Source organism: Dryobates pubescens, chromosome 5, assembly GCF_014839835.1.
Source record: "Dryobates pubescens isolate bDryPub1 chromosome 5, bDryPub1.pri, whole genome shotgun sequence".
NCBI classification, from domain to species: Eukaryota; Metazoa; Chordata; class Aves; order Piciformes; family Picidae; genus Dryobates; species Dryobates pubescens.
This window is the reverse complement of record NC_071616.1, coordinates 19172848-19191987: the sequence shown is the minus strand read 5'-3', so window position 1 is coordinate 19191987 and position 19140 is coordinate 19172848. Positions and strand designations below refer to the sequence as shown.

The 19140-nt window shown below is 44.6% G+C and overlaps 1 protein-coding gene across 1 annotated transcript in view; it reads right to left on the bottom strand.

Annotated features, from left to right (window-relative positions):
• Window positions 1–1832: 1832 nt before the first annotated feature.
• The window catches only part of PRKCH (protein kinase C eta), a 117060-nt gene continuing 99752 nt past the window's right edge, over window positions 1833–19140 (bottom strand). Inside the window, exons 13-14 of the mRNA XM_009903912.2 lie at window positions 3827–3970; window positions 1833–2478 (exon numbers count right to left, since the gene is read on the bottom strand). Of these exons, the coding sequence (XP_009902214.2) occupies window positions 2332–2478; window positions 3827–3970 (291 nt within the window). The 3' untranslated portion in view covers window positions 1833–2331. The remainder of the gene's footprint in view (window positions 2479–3826; window positions 3971–19140) is intronic.

Sequence of the window (19140 nt, the reverse complement as noted above, 5' to 3'; positions counted from 1 at the left end):
ACTAGCTTCTCCAGAAAAAAATATTCTAGGTGTCCGGACCCCGAGGGATAACACAACCAGTTAAACCCTGGGATAGCACCAACTTGCTGTAAAAATGGAATCACTTACTGTTCTCCATTGATCTCCAGGGAAGGAGAAGTTGCTTATAATCCTTGATAGTGGGAGAGTCAAAAAGCACAAAATTCAGACAGTTTTGGTCCTCTCACTTTTGGGGGCCAGCTTAGGTGCACTTACCTCCTGCCAAGTAAGCACTGCTGCAGTCATAATGCTGGGAAACTGGGTGGGAAGCCAAGTGAAAAGTTGCCTATGGACATATCTGCACTGGACAGCTGAGCACTACTCTTAATTCACATGTGAATAAGATGCCACAGTAGACCCCTCATGCAACTGCTCTCATCCCTGTACCACTTCATCCTATATGGGAAAGCAATTCAACGTATCCTGCATGACTGGTTCTTGGATCATTTCTCTGGATATCTGCTCTTTCTTCTCCCTCTTATACTACAGTGTCTGCCTTTCTTCCTCTCTTGCCCTGTGTTGAAGCATCTGGCTATCTACAGACTAGCAAAGAGATGTGAGGTTCACTGGCTGCAATGTGGCCAGTAGATGCCTACAGAAGGCAGGGAAAACCAAAGGATGAAGCTTGAAAGAGTAGATGCAGGAAATAAAGAGGGAGAACTGGTATAAAACACGAGCACAAAATCAAAAAGAGGTCTAGGGTAACCTAACCTAGGTCCTGCTTGTCAAGCAGTTCAGTCAGTTGTCTAGAAGTAGAAGTAAAAGGGTCTTTACTAATAAAGTAGAGAGGGTATGGATGGGAAGGGGTATCACCTGCATGAAAATCTCAGCTTTGATTTCTTTCTCTTGGTCTCACAGAAGGTGGTCACATACATACTGGTGGGTCTGTGCTGCAATGAAGGTTGTACCTGTGTAATTTCCTTGACAAAAGCTCATGTTCCCCAATGTCACCTCCACAGCTGCAGCAGTACAAGGTCTGTGCAGAAGCGCCTCTCTCTGTTGCACTTCGCCCTTCTCTCAATCTAAAGCAGGCGACTAGCACTGTATGAACACGATCAGTTTTGCAGGAGGTTAGAAATCCTTCTCCAGTAATTCTTATCTGCAAAGGAAGAGGCTGACATACAGCATCAAGGCTGCCAAGGAGTGCAAAGGTCTTCCAATTTCCAGAAGATCAGGGACAGCCCAGAACCATTTCTTAGAGCATCCGGTTGCTACAAATCACCCTGAAAATTTGCCTCAGTCTGTCTGGTGCAGAGGCTTGAGGCTGCAAATGATAAGTGCTCTGTGAGTAACAAATTCTTAAATCCAAGCCAAAGTAAGCCACCCTCTTTCTTAGATAAGGTTTATTGTTCTCACAGGAGAAAGTTGTCCTTTCGAATTACCTGTGGGCCAATGACTCCACTTTCAAGCAGCTGGCCAGCTCTGCAGCTCCCATCACAATAGTGCTACAAATAATTCAAGTGCTACCATTTTGGATCAAAATTTTAATGAGGCACTAAACCCACAAAAGGGGCTCTGTGTAGCATAATTAAATAGAATGGGCCTAAATAAACAGTAAGGTTTTACAAGTTACATTATAGTTGAAGCCAGCCGGGAGGCAAAGAAAGGAGCATTGAAGATGCATGATGTAAAAAGGCATTTCACAGAATGCAAACACTAAAACTTTTCATATCGCACAAACAGGAACACACTACGAGCATGTGACTTCCCCTGGGTTTGGAAGGATCTGTGTGGGGCACAGGGCATTTGGGGTTTTCCTTCTGCTAGTCAGCACGATGAAATATTTCTCAGGAAAACCCAAACAGTGGCTTCAGAAAGAAATAAATACTGAAGAAACAGGGAAAGTCAGTAGGAACATTTGGTTCAGTCAGGCCATGGGTGCTGTATCGTGGCTCCAAAATGCCGGACAGTGCTGGGACTCCTCAAAATAGTCTTGCAAACAATCAGAATTGTGACAAGTCTGTTTGGCTCAGAGCTGCAAGACACTTGTTTCAAGCTCACGCTGACTCCTTGAATCCACTGCAAGCAGCGACATTCAGGCTGAGCCAACTAGCTCAGCATTCAATTCTCTGTCTGCATCAGCTGTCTACAATATCAGCTTTGTTCCACCCCGTCAATATTTGATCCAAGAGCTGCACGAATCCTACAAACACAGGAAGGTTTCAATTTCACATTAAGGTAACGTTGACAGTGGTGCTGCTGTATTGCATAAAGTCAGTGCACTGTTACTCCTTGAGAATGAAATTTCTGGTAAACTTAGTTTTCATTTCCTTTCCCCCCAGTCCTTTCAGCAGCCCTTCCCCAGAGCTGTAGCTACTGCTGCAGTTCTGGGCTTGTGAATGAAAAGTTTCTGAATTCATCTTGGTTTATCATGGGAAGAATTCCTTCTTCAATGGGAGTCAGGATGGGCTCCTCTTTTATAAAATCAGGATCAAAGTTGCTCACGTCATCTTTGGACTTCTGTCAAATAGGAAAAAAACAACAAAGGAAAGAGATGATGTGAGTATGTACCACCTGCTTGATCTTGATTCTGCGTCCTTAGTATAGTCGTAAGTGCAATAACCTAGGCTGAGCCTACTGAAAGCTTTTTCTGGCGTTGGACTGGGATCAGATGAGTGCCCTCACAGAACCAGTGTAAACCCTTTCAGAGCCTCTGCAGGCTTCTGACAGGCAAACCACTCTCTGATTTAACTGACACCACTTCTGAAGAGTTGCCTGCCCAGACATGGCAGGGCATATAAGTCAGTTCCTTTCCTCAAGTGTCAGCATAGACCCAGTCATTTGAAGCAGTTACTTCTTGTGTCCCCAGACAGCTGATTGTACAAAGTCCCTCCTTATCTGCAGAGCGTCCCAGATGTGTTTGGGGGGAGTGTGGGGGTGTCAGCCATTAAACTCTCACAATAACAAATTGCTGGGCTGTGGGAAGACACATGGCTTGCCTCCAGGTAGTGGGTGCCTTGCTATGCACCAGAAAGTGTGACTGTTCGCAATGCGTACACACAGAGTTTGTGGCACATTCTGACAAGGCATGTGCTTGTCCCATATCCAGAACTACATATTTTATTGACACTGAAGTCTAATGCCCAGCTCATGAGGTGCTGAGGATGCTCCCTTAGTCTTTGTTTTGGGTTAAGAAACAACTCAAGGGTCTGATCTCGAGCTGTCACAGCTTGCCCGAGCACCTGATCCTGCACCTAGTGAGCTTCACAGAGCAGGACTGTGTCACTGCCACTGAGTTTGCAGTGACCACAACATGAGACAAAGTCACCCCAAGTCACAATTTCCAGGGCAAGGAAGCCACAGAGATAGCCTTGGAAAGGCTCTACAAAGGATGTGGAAAGGCACATCCTTCGGGCTACATGGCACCCATCAGAAAAGCAGCAACACTGTCCCTTCTGCAACCTGTTTGCCATTTGAACCACTGAGCTAACAGTGACCTGAGCAGGGAGCACTCTGCTAGTGCTGTACAGACAAAGAAAAAAGACAGACAGCTCAGTCGGGAAGTGGGTGGTCAAATTGAGAATTACTTACCTGCATTATGTTTGGGGTAAGGTGAAGGGTAGTTTGATGCCTAACCTGCTGCAGCTGCTTTTACAAACCTTTAGGCACCTTTAGGCTGAGTAACCTTTGATTATCAAGCACAGAGGGGAAAAGTGACAAGTATAATTTAATGTGGCCAACCAGACAAAAAGCCAAGACCAGAGCCTTCACCTCCTTTCCTATCTCACAGGAATAAACTTGCTTACAGAGCCCCAAAGAGGGAAAATCACCCCCAGGATCCCTCCCTGCCCACCTCCTTCCCACGTACAATTCGTGGCCTGAACGGTGGCTCCATCTGACGCTGGTTCAGCAGGTCCCAGTCCAGATCTTTGAAGTAGGGGTGCCGCAGAATTGCACTCTCACCACCCAGCCCCGGGCTGCCCAGCCTCATGTTGGGGTTCTTTGTCATGAACTGCAAAAGAAAAAAGGCTGTTTGTTTCCTCCCATCCAGCAGGGACACAGGAGAAGGACTATTAGTAGTCACACAAAAGCTTGTCCTCAGCTTTCCTGTTGAACCCAGTTCCTGGCCAGACTTCTCAACTTCATTGTACAGGAACCATGCGCAAGGAACTTGCCTCATTCCCTAGAGGAAGAGGTCGAGGTGTATTTTTCCTTGGTCCTTTTTTTTTTTTTTTTCTTTTGGTCAAATACTTGGTTACCACAGTATAAAAAGAAAGTTCAATCGCATCATTTGTAACAAAGATTTTGGTGGCTATTTACTTCTGCATTACTTTCTCTAGAATACAAGCTTGCTCTCAAATGCTGCTCGCCAGCCAGCCAGGCTTTGGACAGGAGTCAGTCCTGAGCTGTCTCTTTTTCCTAAGCTTCAGGTGGCTGAAGCGCAGCCAGAAGCCTTCACTTTCCTTCCTGTCATCTCAGGAAACAGGAAAGTGAGTGAGGTACCGGCTTTTAGAGTCCCCTCAAACTCTGAGCAGCTGAGAGCAGACAGGTGACTGTCTTCTCACTCAATGGAAAAAACTCTAAAAAATTATTTGTTTAAAAATATTTTTCCTCCACTACCAGTGAACAAAAATCTGAAACCTCAGCCAAAGTACCCTGATTTGCCAGGGAGCAATGAGAGAAGCCTCACATCACACACGCAGTACAAGAGGCCCTGGCAGGTGCCCTTTAAGTCCCAAGAAGAGTGATGAAGTGTGAGTGTTGCAGGTATTTCTTAAGGACAAGGGAAATACTGGGGGAGAAGGAGAATCCTTTCCTCTGGCAGGAAAAGAGCTAGCTGGCTTGTTAATTTAGGATTACAGTTCTTAAAAAATTCAGTGAGGACCAACCTTTCCTCTCCTCTCAAGTATTTCTAATTCATTAGAGAAATCAGGTTATGTGTAAACTGAAAAAGCAGCCGCTTTTATTTGCCTTTTGAAACAGCAGCATAAAGCAAGCTCCACTCTGGTGGAGGTGTCCAGACGATTTCCTCGAAGATGAAAGAGCATTATGTTTAGCAAACAGCTGAACCAGCCAAACCAGACAATCGGTCACTGTTTCTGCAGTGACCAAGTCTGCTGCATCTCAGCAACAGGGAAACGAGAAGTGGAGGTGCAAGTGAGAGACCAGCTTCACTCTGACTGTAGGAGTTTTTCAGAAAGCACAAATTCTCCTAGGATGAGCAGATAAAAGCTTCAGTCATTCCTTACCTACAGAGAAGATGGGGAAGAAAGATAACTACCAGATTTGTCTTAGAAGTCACCCCAAAACCCCATCCTGAGGGAGCTTCAGAGGCAAAATAGATGAGGCATCCACAGCTGGAACTTTGTGGGACTCCAGATTCCACTGACATTATCACATAAACCTCAGCTCCATTCTGACTTCCTGAGACCTTCAAGAACGTGTGCTGCCACAGGATCCCCTAAAGCAGAACCACCATTCCACCCAAAACATCAGAAATAAGAGCTGCTGAGTCCATCCAGATTTGTAAGAGCAATCACCAGGAGAGGAGCAAAGCTAGCATGGCTATATGCAGCTGGGGCCTTCCCATATTTCTCTGGGCTCTTCAGACCTCACTTATGTAGCATTTTCAGGGCTGAACTCAAGGGCAAGCAGACCTCTGTCTCCCCAACCCTTTCAACCTGTTCTTCTCCCTTTCTACAAGCAGAATCCAAACACAATTTGTTTCCCAAGAGACACTGCTCCAAAATTTCTGTGGGATACTGATTCCCAGACAGCATCTCAGTTTCCATATAAGAAATGAGTCAAGCCGAAATCTCTGAGGTCTAGTTCAGACAAGCCTTTGCAAGTCTTGAACTAAACTTCTTTGGTTTGCAAAACAGGCCAGAATTATCCTGGCAGCCCCATCTTTCTCCAGAAATTCCCTGCCTAGCTTCTTTGTCCCCACAGATGGATATCTACACCTCAGTAGCTCTTATTTGCATTACTGGAACACCTAGAAAGCTCAAACAAGATCAGAGCTTGCTGTTGCTGGGAATGACCCACCACTGCATCCATTACACCAGGAAGCTTCTGCTAAATGTAGAGAAGAGGGGAAAAAAACACCATCAAGAAAACAAGTAATCTCTGCAAAGGGCTGGTAAGATGCTTTGTTTGGGTTCCTACTTGTGCTCAACCATATAAGACCAAAACCTAAACTGGTCTGTCTGACCAGTTCCAAGTCCTGGGATATAAAAGTTTGTTTACATTCCTGTTTGCTTTCTCTATTCCACAGGATGCCAAAATTGTACCAGGCAAAGGCATCCAATGCAGCTAGCTGAAAGCCAACATAAATGCATTCCTGGCTGATGAAAACATGCTTCTTATTAGGACAATGAGGATCAGTCAGGGGCCATCCCTTCAGGTGGGCTGCTTGGACACTCAAAATGACTGTTCACGTTTGACTGGCCAGCTCTGATTTGAAGATTGGACCCACAAATTGAGAAACACCAGCTGGATAACCAGGCACCATCTACTCCACACTGAATGCCCAAAGGAGACAGGAAGAGAGTGAAGGCTTCAAATTCACCCACTGCTGGAACACATCCTCCTGGTTGGCTGCTGAGGGCAGTGCCAGGCTGCCACAAAACTCCTCTGAATCAATCAGTGAGCTGACCTCTGGGACACCTGCTCAAACAGCACCTTCCCCAGCTGTCAGGCATGAGCTCAGTGCTGCTGCCCCTCTTGCTCTGTAAGAAGAAGACTTTGAAGCACAAGGGTAACAAGGGCTGGAGTGACCCACAGCGCGATAAACCACTCTAGACGGGTTTATCTATGCATGTTTCCCAGATACTGCAAGCACCTAATTGCAGGCTAGCAGGACTTTGAAAGTCAGTATAAATCATACACTCTACAACATGAAGAGGCTTCCCCTTCATGGACAGTCAGACTCAAGCTAGCCTGCTTCAGCAAAAGGGTGAGACATCAAAGGACATTTGGTCTCTTATCAGTAACTCCCATCCCTGATAAATGTATTGTATGCAGCACTGAGGCCTCAGTTGCATTGGCACAAGGGAACTGGCAGGGAAAGTGTTGCCTTTGAACAGGACCACAAGGTAGGGTGAGATACGATTCCATATTCTGGGCAGCCGCAGCAGCCGGGTGGGTTACCCAGCCTGTGGAGGTACACACACACCTCTGCACCCAGGGGCTGTGACAGAAGACAGGAGATTGGCTGTTGCTGCTCCTCATCTATATAAAATCTCCTGGTCAGTTTTGGAGACAGCAGGTCAGTCATAGCCAGGTGAGGGTGCAGTGTCCTCTCTGGGAAGTGGCTCCAGTCTTTACCTGACATTTGGGCTGAAAAGTAGGAGTGCAGACAGTGACTCCAACAGATACTGGACTGATGTTTTGCACTGAAACACAGTTCCCTGCCTTACTGTAAGAGCTATACATATGTAAAGGATTAAATGTTTGAAGGCAGTTTCTACTAAAAAGAATAAGTAACCCTCTCAAACACTGCTTGAATTCACCAGAAATTATTGCACTGACAAAAACCTGGATAAAGTTTTAGTTTGTGCTGTCCAGGTACATCAGAAAAACCAAAACAGCTATAATGACCTCCAGAAGGCTCAGAAGCCCATGAATCTCTCTCTCTCTCTTCCTTCAGCAGTACTAATGTTTCTCTGCTGCAACAGAGAAGTATCTGACCACTTGTCTCATGCCACTTCTGTTGATGGCACTTAGAGAAAAGAAAACAAAGAACTTAGGATTTCTGAGGAACTTAATTACAATCTCAGCCCCCATCTCTGAAATAAGTAGATGGAGCCAATACCTATGTCTTGAACTATACAAGAGAAGGAATAAAGCCAAGTACCCACAGCACACAGACACTGCCCACTGCACATGTGAAGGTCCCACAGGGGAAAGGTTTCTGCAGATCTTTTACCTGATTACTTCAGCTGCGTTCAGAAACAGCTGGAAATGTCTTACAAAGGGCTGGCTGTTCCTGGCATCCACAGGAAGGCCAGAGTTTGACTCTTGCTTCATAGGTTGAATAGCCCTAAATGTCCTTCCAAGTCCAACCCTCCAATGTTTTTGTGGGTGGTGAGAGATGACGTTCAGCAGAAAGTTTTGGTTTTTTGTGGCAAAATGTCACCTCCTAATGTTTACAGAGTATCTCTAATGTTGTGTGATAATCCAGAATCCAGCACAAATCTCTGGCACACAAAGCTCAGTGACGAAACACAGGAAATAAATTTGACAGTAACAACAACAAGGCAAACCAAAGATATTCTTGAGCAAAAAGAAACATGCATTCACCCAAATCCAAGATGCTCCCCAGCAAAACCAGCAGCACGATTACCCAATCTTAAACCTGAACCAGGCCATCAAGCTCTTGCTCTGTGATCACAAACAGCCACGGAGAATTATCCTATTCCTGGTAGAGAGCCCCTTGGGAGAATCCTCAGATTGTGCCTCTCTGGGCTACAACATTTTGCCAAGCAGCAAACTTGAGCGTGGCTCTCGCTGACCTCAGCTAACCCTCTCAGCAGCTTCGCAGCCAAAAGCAGCAGCTGGAATGAGCCAAAACCATGACTTCACAAGATTCATTTGAAAACATGTGCTGAAAGAAAATGCAACGAGCCACGACAAGAAATTAAAAGCTTAAGATTAGTCCACAGAGGGCCCATGAAGTTACAAGGAAAAAATGCAGACACAGTAGTGCCAACTGTTGGGGGGGGGGAATAAATAAAATAAAATAAAAAATATGTCAACCTTGGAAGCTCAGCCCACAAGCAAGTGAGGGAGAGCAGGAGACCTGCACTGGTCCTGTCTTCACCCACTACATAGCTTGGACTATGATGGGATGGGTTCCATGTCCCCTAGCATGGTGGGCAAGGCTGTACTGGACTTCTCCAGGGCTGCTCACATGCACCATTGCCACTTCTGTTTCAGGAGGCTGAGTATGCAAACCAGTCTAATGGTCTGGAAGTTGGCAAAGTGATGTTTACACAAAATAGATGTTTCTAAGCACTAATTTCCTTGAATTTACAAGTTCCCTAAATACTGGAATCTCTGACAGGATTTACGTATGCAAACCAGAACAACTGATTTCCAAACTAATATGACAGTGACTAGATTGCATGAAATTGGATCACATTCTAGGAAAACATAGACAAGCCCAGAGCCCTTCATAGAAATAATGCTTTGCAGGAAGCAGAATACAACTTTCTGCTCAGACATTCCCTTCATATTGTCAGCCATCTGGATGAGGAAAAGAAGCATTATTTCTTGTATTAAAGAGTATCTTAGATGCACCAGCTCCCATGAGGATTCTGTTGCCCTGGGCTGGGCAATTTAGCCTGTAAGAGAAAGGCCATGTTCCTGAGTAGCTCATCTTTCAAATGCAAGCACATGGCAGAGATGTAGGCTCTCCTCCTTCCTACAGGCAGGGACTCAGACAAATTCATTACTTCATTTTGCCAGGACCCCAAGGACAGCTTGTCACAGATTCAATGGCAGACCCTCAGTCTCACCTCTTCTCCCTCACATCACATGCCTCAGAGGACCCCTATCCAGAACTGTGCCAATGCAACAGTCTAACCCAAACCACTAAAGGAAAGCAAGATTTCCCTGTTCATGCTCTTAACATTTCCTGCCTGTTAGTGTTTCTCCCAAAGCAGCAGCAGCAGAGATTAGAGCCCCACAGTCTCCCCTCTAGTAATGAGGGAGAGCGGGGAGATCAGGAGATACCAAACACACTCATCTTCATTAAGATTCATGAGCTAAACTAACAGGGCAGAAATTAACTCGAAAGGAAATAAGATTTCTCAAAGATCTATTTGATCTCAGACAAAAGGGAATCGTTATATAAATAGAGCAATTACTCTAATTAAGGCTTCCCTCCGTGAATCTCTCCACTGAAAGCTGAAGTTGCTGAAAACAGTTTGGCCACCTATTATGTAAGGCAAACAAACCTGCAGTCTGGGGTTTCATTAGCCTTCACCCTCCCCAAAGAGAGGAGAAGAAAGATGGCTCTATGGGTCTGACTGCTAATGTCTGTATTATTTTTAATGACTGGAAGCCAGGAGACATTAGCATAGCAGAGAGACTTTCTTTTTCTCCCTACTACCCACCCCCCAGCCCCCTTTCTTTTTTAATACAAAGCTGCTTGTTTTGAGACAGTTTTGTCTTTTGCTCTCTTGGGCAGGGCTCCCATCACCCTCCATCACAGTCCTGCCTGGGCAGTGCTCACAGTCATGCCTCACTTCATTGTACATTTGTGCATTCCAGGGCTCAGACACACAAATATGTTATGGGAAGCAAGGGAGACAGCCCAGCCTGCTTTCACTAAATGGTGTCACCTAAGGCTCCACTGCTCTGGGAGCAAAGTGGTCAAGAGGGATGTCCCATGGAAGCTCTATCTACAGCAGCTCAGCTAATACTTGGTAACATGAACTGCAGTGATTTGGCTGTGGGTGTGAGCCAGGCATTTGGAAGCCCAAGTCCTACTGACCTTCAGTGATGATTGTGCTGCTCAGAATAGGACTTGGAGTCATTGCAGTGCTCTCAAACTCTCTTTCTGTTTTACACTGGGGATCTTCTCTGATTGCAGCCATTAGAGGGCACGTGGCCTTCCGGCTTTATACCCTCCTCACAGCAGAAATGATTGCTAAAAGCCCTGGTTTGTACTAATGCAATTCATTGTGGTGCTGAGCCAGATTGTGACCCACCCATGCACAGGGTGCTACAGAAAACTGTGAGCAGGTGAAATCCTTCATTGCAGAGAAGATCCACAGAGTGCAGTGCCAGGTTTTAAAAGTTCAAGACTGTCCTGAAAAGAATTTAAGGAGGGGAGGAGGAAGAAAGAGTGTACAATCTGTCATTTCCTTTTCCAGATAAAAAGAGAAATGGAAAGGGAGGTAAAACCCAATCTTCAGCCATGCTCCCGAAAGGCAGAAGACTGTAACAATGAGCATGAGAGCAGTCACATGCCAGCTGCAGGCAAGAGAGACAAAATGTCAGCACAGTGGATATTAAGCAGACAAATTTGATCTCGCCTTCCCCTAATGCAGAGATGGCTGCTCAATGCTGCCCAGTCAAAGCTTGAGGGAAGGAGAAGGATTAACTGTATTGTAAACAGTGCTAAGCAAGACAGACAAGCAAAATAAACCAAGGTAGATAGAGCAACTCACATGTCGGGGAGAGACATCTGGCTCCAAATCTCCTGCTGCTGTAAACCAAAGTAACTTTGCTGACTATCACCAGCCAAGACCTTGGTCCAAAATACGGGAATTAAATGTTGTCTAAGTGTGTCTGTTCCACACTGTGCTGAAATTTCTACCTGTTTCCCTGTCTCTCCCCACTCATCAACAAACACTAATGCAGAATGAAAAGGCCACAGGTATCAAACGCAATTATCCTCTTTGCTACTCCTGTAATAAATAATAATAAGCAGACACTAACTATAGTCATTAGATATGAAAAACATTTAACAGAAGTTTTGGTCCCAGCATCACTCCAGAAACCTGTGTTTTCAGAACTGATGAGTCTACTTCAGTTCCCACCAGGTGCATGGGCTGCTCAGACAGTCTCAAACGCTGGCTGCTGTTTTTAAATGACCCCAAGTGGACTAAGAGGTACAACGTGGGGATAGGCAGGTCAATTACTAAATCAATGCATCAATCTGAGTAACAGAAACATGGAGGGAGAAATGAGCATCATGTTTATTAACAGGCTGGGGGCATGATCCCACTCTCATTCTAGGCAGTGGTAAAATCTTCCTAGGGTTGCATGGGAAAACAATTAATCCTTTTCTGATAGTCATGTCAAGAGGAACCAGGAATCTATTACATAGTCGTGGGTGGTCTATTTACATAGGGTCAAGTACAAAGAGGACTAAAGAGCCCCAAACAAACCTGTAAAGGCCAATTAAGGGAAAAAGGGGGGAAAAAAAAAAACACCCAAGAAAATACTTCAAAGAATTAATTTTTTTTTTTTGTGGTCTTGGTTATATTTCAATTCTTTTAAAGTTCCTGAAAAGGCACATCATGTCAGAAAGTTCAAAGCTGGAAGGACAAGTAAGACCAATAGACCTGAATAGCTAGGATAGTTGGAGATTTGTTACCCTTACCAAGGTGCTGAGACCTCCCAGCTAGGTGGACTGACCCGCATCTGCTATGGCTTCACAGCAAGAGCTGGTCCCATCAGTCAGCAATCATTCCCTACTCCACATAGAACCCAGGTTCTTAAGGGAACCCTTGAGCCTTGCCCCAAAACTGGAACTTCACCAAAATGCCTTTAAGGGTCTGTAATCACAGAGTTGAGCAGCAAGCCCAGGCTACAAGTCTTGGGCTGAACCATGGTAATTGCTTCTGCCCAAGCACCTAGGAGCAAGCAGAAAAAGAGGGGGAATACCAAGTCGGCACAATGAATGCTCCTTGACTTTGTTCCCCAGTCCCTGGCAGAAAAGAGGAGGATGAGTCACACCTGACATTACAATAGGCTGGGTTAGGAACTTTTGTTAAAAACCAGCATGCTGAGGGGCTTAAACAAGAAGCTAATTTCATCCTGTTGGAAAAAGAAAGGTAAAAGACCTAATGACTACTTCAAGATTCATTTGGCCTTGGCAAGCTGTGTGGAGATGGCTTTAGTTTTCTTTCATAGTGAATTATTTAGCAGCATGAGGCTATTACTGTGGGGAAGAAAAGCACTCCCGAAAGGAGTGTGATCAGTCCATAGAAGAGATTAAAATCACTGGGAAAGCTGTTTGTTGTTTGAGAGTTAGGAGGCAAAGAGTAAGAGACAGCATGTTACAGAGATGGATGTGCAAGCTCAGGCAAAAGAGGTAAGAAGGTAATCTGGTGGAGCAGAACACTGACACTTCACGACAGTGTGTTAATGGCAAATATGGTCTAGACAAAAGATAATTTAAAACTGCAGAACTCCTTCCCAGTTGGGAAGCGACAGGCTCCAGAATCCTGCTTTTGCTGCCGAAGCTTTCGAGCCAACCAGGAAATGAAAGATGAAAGCCTTTCTAAAACACAAAATAAAGAGAAAAAAAATATTTACACAGATCTGGCATAGAGTTTCACAGAGAGATTCAAATACTGGCCTGACTCTGACAGCCAAAGCTTAATCAAACTGTGCAAGAGGATTTATGGAGCCTGCCAACTCTGAAGAGATGCCAAAGAGAATAATTTATTGGCATATTTGAAAGCATTTTTAATATCTGCCTTTGTTAGCAGGCTCCTCAGCTCTAAGGCTAAAGCAGTGAGCTCATCTTGTTCTCTCTTTGATTTCACTGGGTCCAGCATTGTGTTGTTCGTTTTCCTTTTAATCTTTGTCTAAAAAATCTTCCCAGCATCTGGTTCATTCAGAAACAAGTTCATTCTGGCTATTCCAGCACTGCATGTGAAACAGATTATCTGCCTTTTCCTGTCTGTTGCAAAGAACGAACCTGGCAGAAATCTGTAGAATGCAAGTGCAAAGGAGAGACATGAGCCTTGTGCAGAGTCATGTAAAGGAAACGTAGGCAACCTTGCACCATCCGCACCTGACTGCCTTGTTTCACACCTTGCAAGTGCTGAGGGGAGGCTCAGGGAGCACAAAGATGGGGATTTGGGCTGACTCACGCCGTGGCCAAACTGACTGCCCAGGACTTCAGGAAAAGGTGTGCTTCAGCAGGAAGCACATACTCACTGAGCTTGGATGTGCCAAGCAAAGCACAGCCCAAGTGTTTTGAGTCACGTGCTGCTTGCTTTAGCACACAGGGAGGACACAGACACTACTGTGGTACCTGAGCAGATGACAAAGAGTTCTGACCAGTATCTGGGGGTGTTGGACCTGAGCAAGTGTAGTGCAAGAGAAAAATAAATTTCTCCAAGGAACAGGTCAGAAGATCTCATCCTCCACACTTGCTAAGAGCTGCAGCAAGTAGGCAGCTTGGACCATCCACTTCTCTCCTGAACTGAGACATCCCTGCCAGCAGTCTGAAATGAGCTCCTGCCCCTCCACTCCATCACTGCAGACTGTTCACTTAGATTATGTTAAAAAAAAAAATGTGCCTCTAAGTCTTTCTGCGTGAAAACCTTGGCCTCTGCCTTCTCTCCTCATTAATGGCCTTTTCAAGTTGCTGACAGCAGTGAAACCAGTCTGGTTCAGTATGGAGCACTCATCCATCCATTTTCAGCCTTTCTGAAAATAAGCTGCAGTGCACAGAAATGGGGTCTTCATCATGGATTTGTGCAACCATGACAGCATACCCTTACGATGGGTAGTTCACTCCTCCTGCAGTACAGCTAAATGTTCACTGTGCTTTCTTCCCTTCAGTTGGGCTTGGGTGGAGTGCCCAGAGGAAATTTCTGTCTTTCTCCAAACTTGTTTCTTCTCAGAAACAAGAAACAAGATTCTCAGATAAATACAAGCAGCACAGCACAAGTCTCCAAGAGCTCTGTTGGAGCTGCTACCCTGCATGCTGCCAGATTGGACTGCCCTGTGCTGTGACCACAAGGGACATCAGAAGTTCTTGATTTTTATTTCTTTTTGAATGGCAAGAAACAACCAACCCTGTAATCCCCAGGGAGTCCTGGACAGATCTTACATGCACACCCAAAAACATTAGGCTGTCATTAGGAGCCATCACTTACAATTCCTACGAAATGAAGGGAAGCACTGCTCAGTTTCACAAGGTGTGGTGAAGGAGGGCACCCTTCAAATTCTGGTTTTTCTTATCTGATATAACCTGCAAATTTAGGGAAGAAAAAAACCCTAAAACACACATGCACACACACACACTCTCCTGCTCCCTAGCTGCTATCTAATTTATTTCTGTGTATGCATATTGACACACAAATCACTTCTACAATTCACCATCAGTGCTCTGTAATTTAACCTCTTGTATGAAGATAGAGTTGGGCCACATTTTTAAATAATCCCCACAGACTTTTCCCCATCAACTCAAGAGAAATTGCTGGTGAAGCAGTACACTACTCATTATAGTACCTTGTGGGGGGACCTCTTGTGTCTGATGGTTACCTGAGTTACTGAGGGACCTAAGGCCACCTCATATTCACTCTTCCGGGCAGCAATGAAACGACAGACTTCTATAGAAAGTTTTGGGTGGCTTTTTTAACTAACGAGACGAAAATTATCTCAGCTACTGTGGAAGGGCCCCCCATACCTCTCTCCCACTGAAGATGAAGTGGCTGGTTGCCATCTGCACTGCAGCATTCTTGAGCTCTTTTCTGGCTCCCCTGAAAACCCATGTGTGATGCCTCTTCACAAAGAGGGACAAGTTAGGCTGCCTGATGAACCCTCAGTACTGACCACTACTGTGTGTGCTAGCTGCACAAACGAGCCAAAAAAACCCTTATGAACTAATTGAAAGACCTCTGTTTCTGGGTTAGTCTGTGACATGGGCTCATAGGAATGGGAGAAGAGGCTTATCCTTTCTAGATAGCGGCTTTTTTGGTCAGGTTTCAAGGCTCTCTATAAACAATGAGGTTGCATTTAAATTGTGGCCCAGTCTCCCTTATGGTGCTCCCGAGTGCTGTGTGAGCTTGCACATCTGGCTACTGGCACAAGCCAGGAAGAAAATCCCAGCTCCTTCGCCTTGATCTCTGACAGCCAAAATTGAGTGCATAAAGTCATCAGAGCTGGACCTGGTTCCTGGTGACCCACAGAGCATCATTATTGCTGAGTTTGAAGCATTAATTTCCCAAACACAACAGCCCCTGGGTGTTAATGTGACAAAGCAAAGAGGACTTCAAGTCTGCAAGAGCAAAGTCTAAAGGAGAATGGGGAAGTGGCGGTGGTGAGGTATGTGCTAGACTTTAGTGGTATTGTCAGGGTGCAGAGAGTACCAGGGTATCTGGAGAGGGGAAATAAATTCAGTGACATGAAGCAGCAGAGTTCACTAAACTGGAGCCTTTTTTGTCAGCCTTTTGAGTCAACATCACTTCCAGGCTATTGTTCTCTAGAAAAACAGATCAACTTCAAGTTTTTCTTTTGCATTCTTGGCACTACATTACTGACATCATTTTCCTCTAAGACAGAGGTCATCTTTGCTATGAGTTGAGCTCCCTCATCTTTCAACCCCTCTCTTTGCACTAATCCACTGCAATTTAATTTCCTCCCCCTTCCATGCCCCATGCTATTCCACCTGCACTGGACGAGAGTGCAGGCTGCTAAAACCACATCCAGTTTCCTCTGCACCTTCCTCTTTTCTTGTCTGGTATTTATTTTTCACAATAAAACCACTTGGAGTGGGACATAACCATATTTTCCCAGTCACTAAACTCAAAAAGCATGTTTTTAACCTGCTGGAGGTAGAAAAGGCTTCATTCTCATTTGTGTCTCCATATCACAAAGCTACAGGCAAGGCTGCCCAAGCCCCACTTTTGGAAGGATCATTTTAGCTAGGCCAGAAGGGTTTCAAAGCTCACATTAAGATTAGAGGTTGGCCCACAAACACCAAGAGACACCCTGAGCTTCAGCAGACTCAGTTCAGAAATCCAGGGTGCAGAAGGGCTAACAGTTCCCTGGGGAAATGCTACTTTATAGCCCTTGCTATTACCTGGCTCTGAGAGTGAAAATATCTAAGCTGCATTAACGTGCATAAGTTTCCAAGCCTTTGGCTCAGCCATTGCTACTTCATATCATCAGTTCATGGAGCAACTCAATAGGATTAGCCCTTCTCTCCTCTTCTGAAGCTAGACCTGGAAATTCCTGCAGCCTTCCCTGTACATTTGCTTTCCACCACACACCACCAACTTTTGAGACCAAATTTTCATGTGTCCCTCCATTCTTCCCTCCCTCCAAGCTTGACTGTGAGCAAGACAGTCTGACTGAATTGCATTTGAGTCATACATGAAGAGAGTGAAACACGCTGCCAAAATACCACCTCACTTATGGGAAACGAGAGGGACTGCATTTCACTTTGCAGTTCACTCAGCTGAATTTCAAAGCCTCTGGCTGTCTGGAGAGACACATCCTTTGCTCCAGCACTTTTTGCAAGTGACAATTCACAAGTACAGAGCACACACACTGTCACAAAGCGAACTCCAGCTGCACTCTCACCCTAAGAGATGCGGTGTGGCAGCCTCTGATCTCTGCATGCTCACAAAGTTTCACAATTTCTTCATCATCAGACTCTGGTGAGTATTTTGTCAGCTGATGGCAAAGCACGAGAGAAATTCTTCCAAATACTGACACAAGCCCAAGAGCTCCTCTAGCATAAACACCTTTTGACTGCATTCAGGTAGGGTAATGGAGAAAAGTTTTTTGAGCAGAATCAAAATCAAAGCAAAACTTTAGAATGAGCTGAAATGGTCTGAATCCACTCAGCAGCAATTTTCCTTTTCTGCACTTTCCATGCCCACTTCAACATGCTCACACAAGCAGGGGAGGCTTCAATTTGAGTCTTCATTGCCTGACTTGAACCAGCAATACTTAAATTCCCCACTGACATGCTCAGATGGGGCAGGGTACCTGAATGAGATTTTTCATTTCTCTCCTCTGGGAGGACTGACTGTAGCAAGAACCTGCTGATTTACACCAATTTCACTGTGCCCTACTCTTTCCCCAGCTATTGAGGGAAAATATCAAGGACAAATAAACATTAAAAAGAAATAGATAAAACTTTTTTCTAGAGCACAAATATTTATGCTTTCGATTAATTCTAAACAAGGTGACCCAGGGCACTGAGGCTGATTTTGTTTTCCTTGGTTCTGAGGCTTAACAACACATCAGGAACACACAGTAACTTAAATGAGGTCCTAGGATTTTTAGTTATTTTCAGGAAACTTGCAAAGATGAATAGGATGCAACCTTCAGAAATTAGGTGGTTTCTGATGGGAGGAAATGGGTAAAACACAATTATGGTAAAGAAAAGCAAAATTAAATAACAGCATCTGTGAAACGGGTCCTAAAATCTATTATCCTTTTTTACAGTGAAGCTCTTTGTGAAGGCAAATGGATCAAGTGCTTTCTAAACCCAGATATATCCATTTGTAAAGCATCTCTAAGCACAAACACCTAATTGCATCTTCCTGGCAGAAGAATTTGATTTTTGTTTCAGAGCTTTGTACTACTAAAGACTAAGCAAATTCTCATGAATTGTACCACTCAAGACTAAGTGAATTCTCACTACTCCAAGGTTAGGGCCACAACTTTTAGTGAGGGGATAATCTAGTTATTAAGGCTATTAAGGCATTAGTGTGCAATACAAGAGATGCTGGATTTAATTCCCTGGTCTTCCATAGGTTTCCCCTGCCATGCAATTACATATTATCATTTATGTCACTGTAGCAGCTGAGTGCTCCAGTTTTCCAGAGTTCTTAATATCCTGGGTTACAATGCACTGACACAGCTGTAAATCAGGGAGCTCAAATTCACTTTTTGTTGGAGGTAAACATAGTAGTGATTAGAAGATGCTTGCATAATAACAATGCTGTACCTAAGAGAAATAACATTAATAACAGGAGTTTGTCAGGAAAAAAAAGGTATGTATTTAGTAAGTAGAAAGTACACTGTCTGCCCTCATAAAATGGCCACAAGGGAACAAAAAAAACCCAAACAGGTTCACCACTCTGTGTCATACTGACACCTAAAAATAGTGACCAAACATTATCACCATACTGCAAATATAGTATCTCAGCAGCAATCATATTTGTTATCATTCAAAAGAAATCAAAGTGTGTGGGTTTCTTCCATTTTCATCGAGAGCCCCAGACAATCTCATGACAGGATGTTTCCTTCCTGTGAAAGCAAACATGGTCTGATGCCTCTAAAACCTCAGCATAAAAAAAGGGAGGAGGAAGTGAGAAGCTCTTCTAGTGAACAGGTATTGATCCCAAAAGCAGCCACTCTTAAGCTGCAGAAATTCAGACTGTAGCAAACAATCACCAGTGTTGTAAAATAAGATACTAAATTCACCTCCAGGTAGCAGCCACCCAGGCAACAGAAATACTGAAGAACTGAAGCTCCAGTAAAAATGTCAGTTTCATGCAAATTCCCACTAGTTAATCACGAGGCTCCTGGTTAACATCCTAAACTTCAGCCTTTTCTCCAAAGCAGTCAGTGCAGTGCATCTCTCGAGCAATGCACGCGCATTTCAGAGAGGCAGTTTTGTTTTCAGTTGGGTTTCACTAGCAACACGTGACAGAGCAGACAAGTAGAGCAGCTGGAGGGGAGACCTTT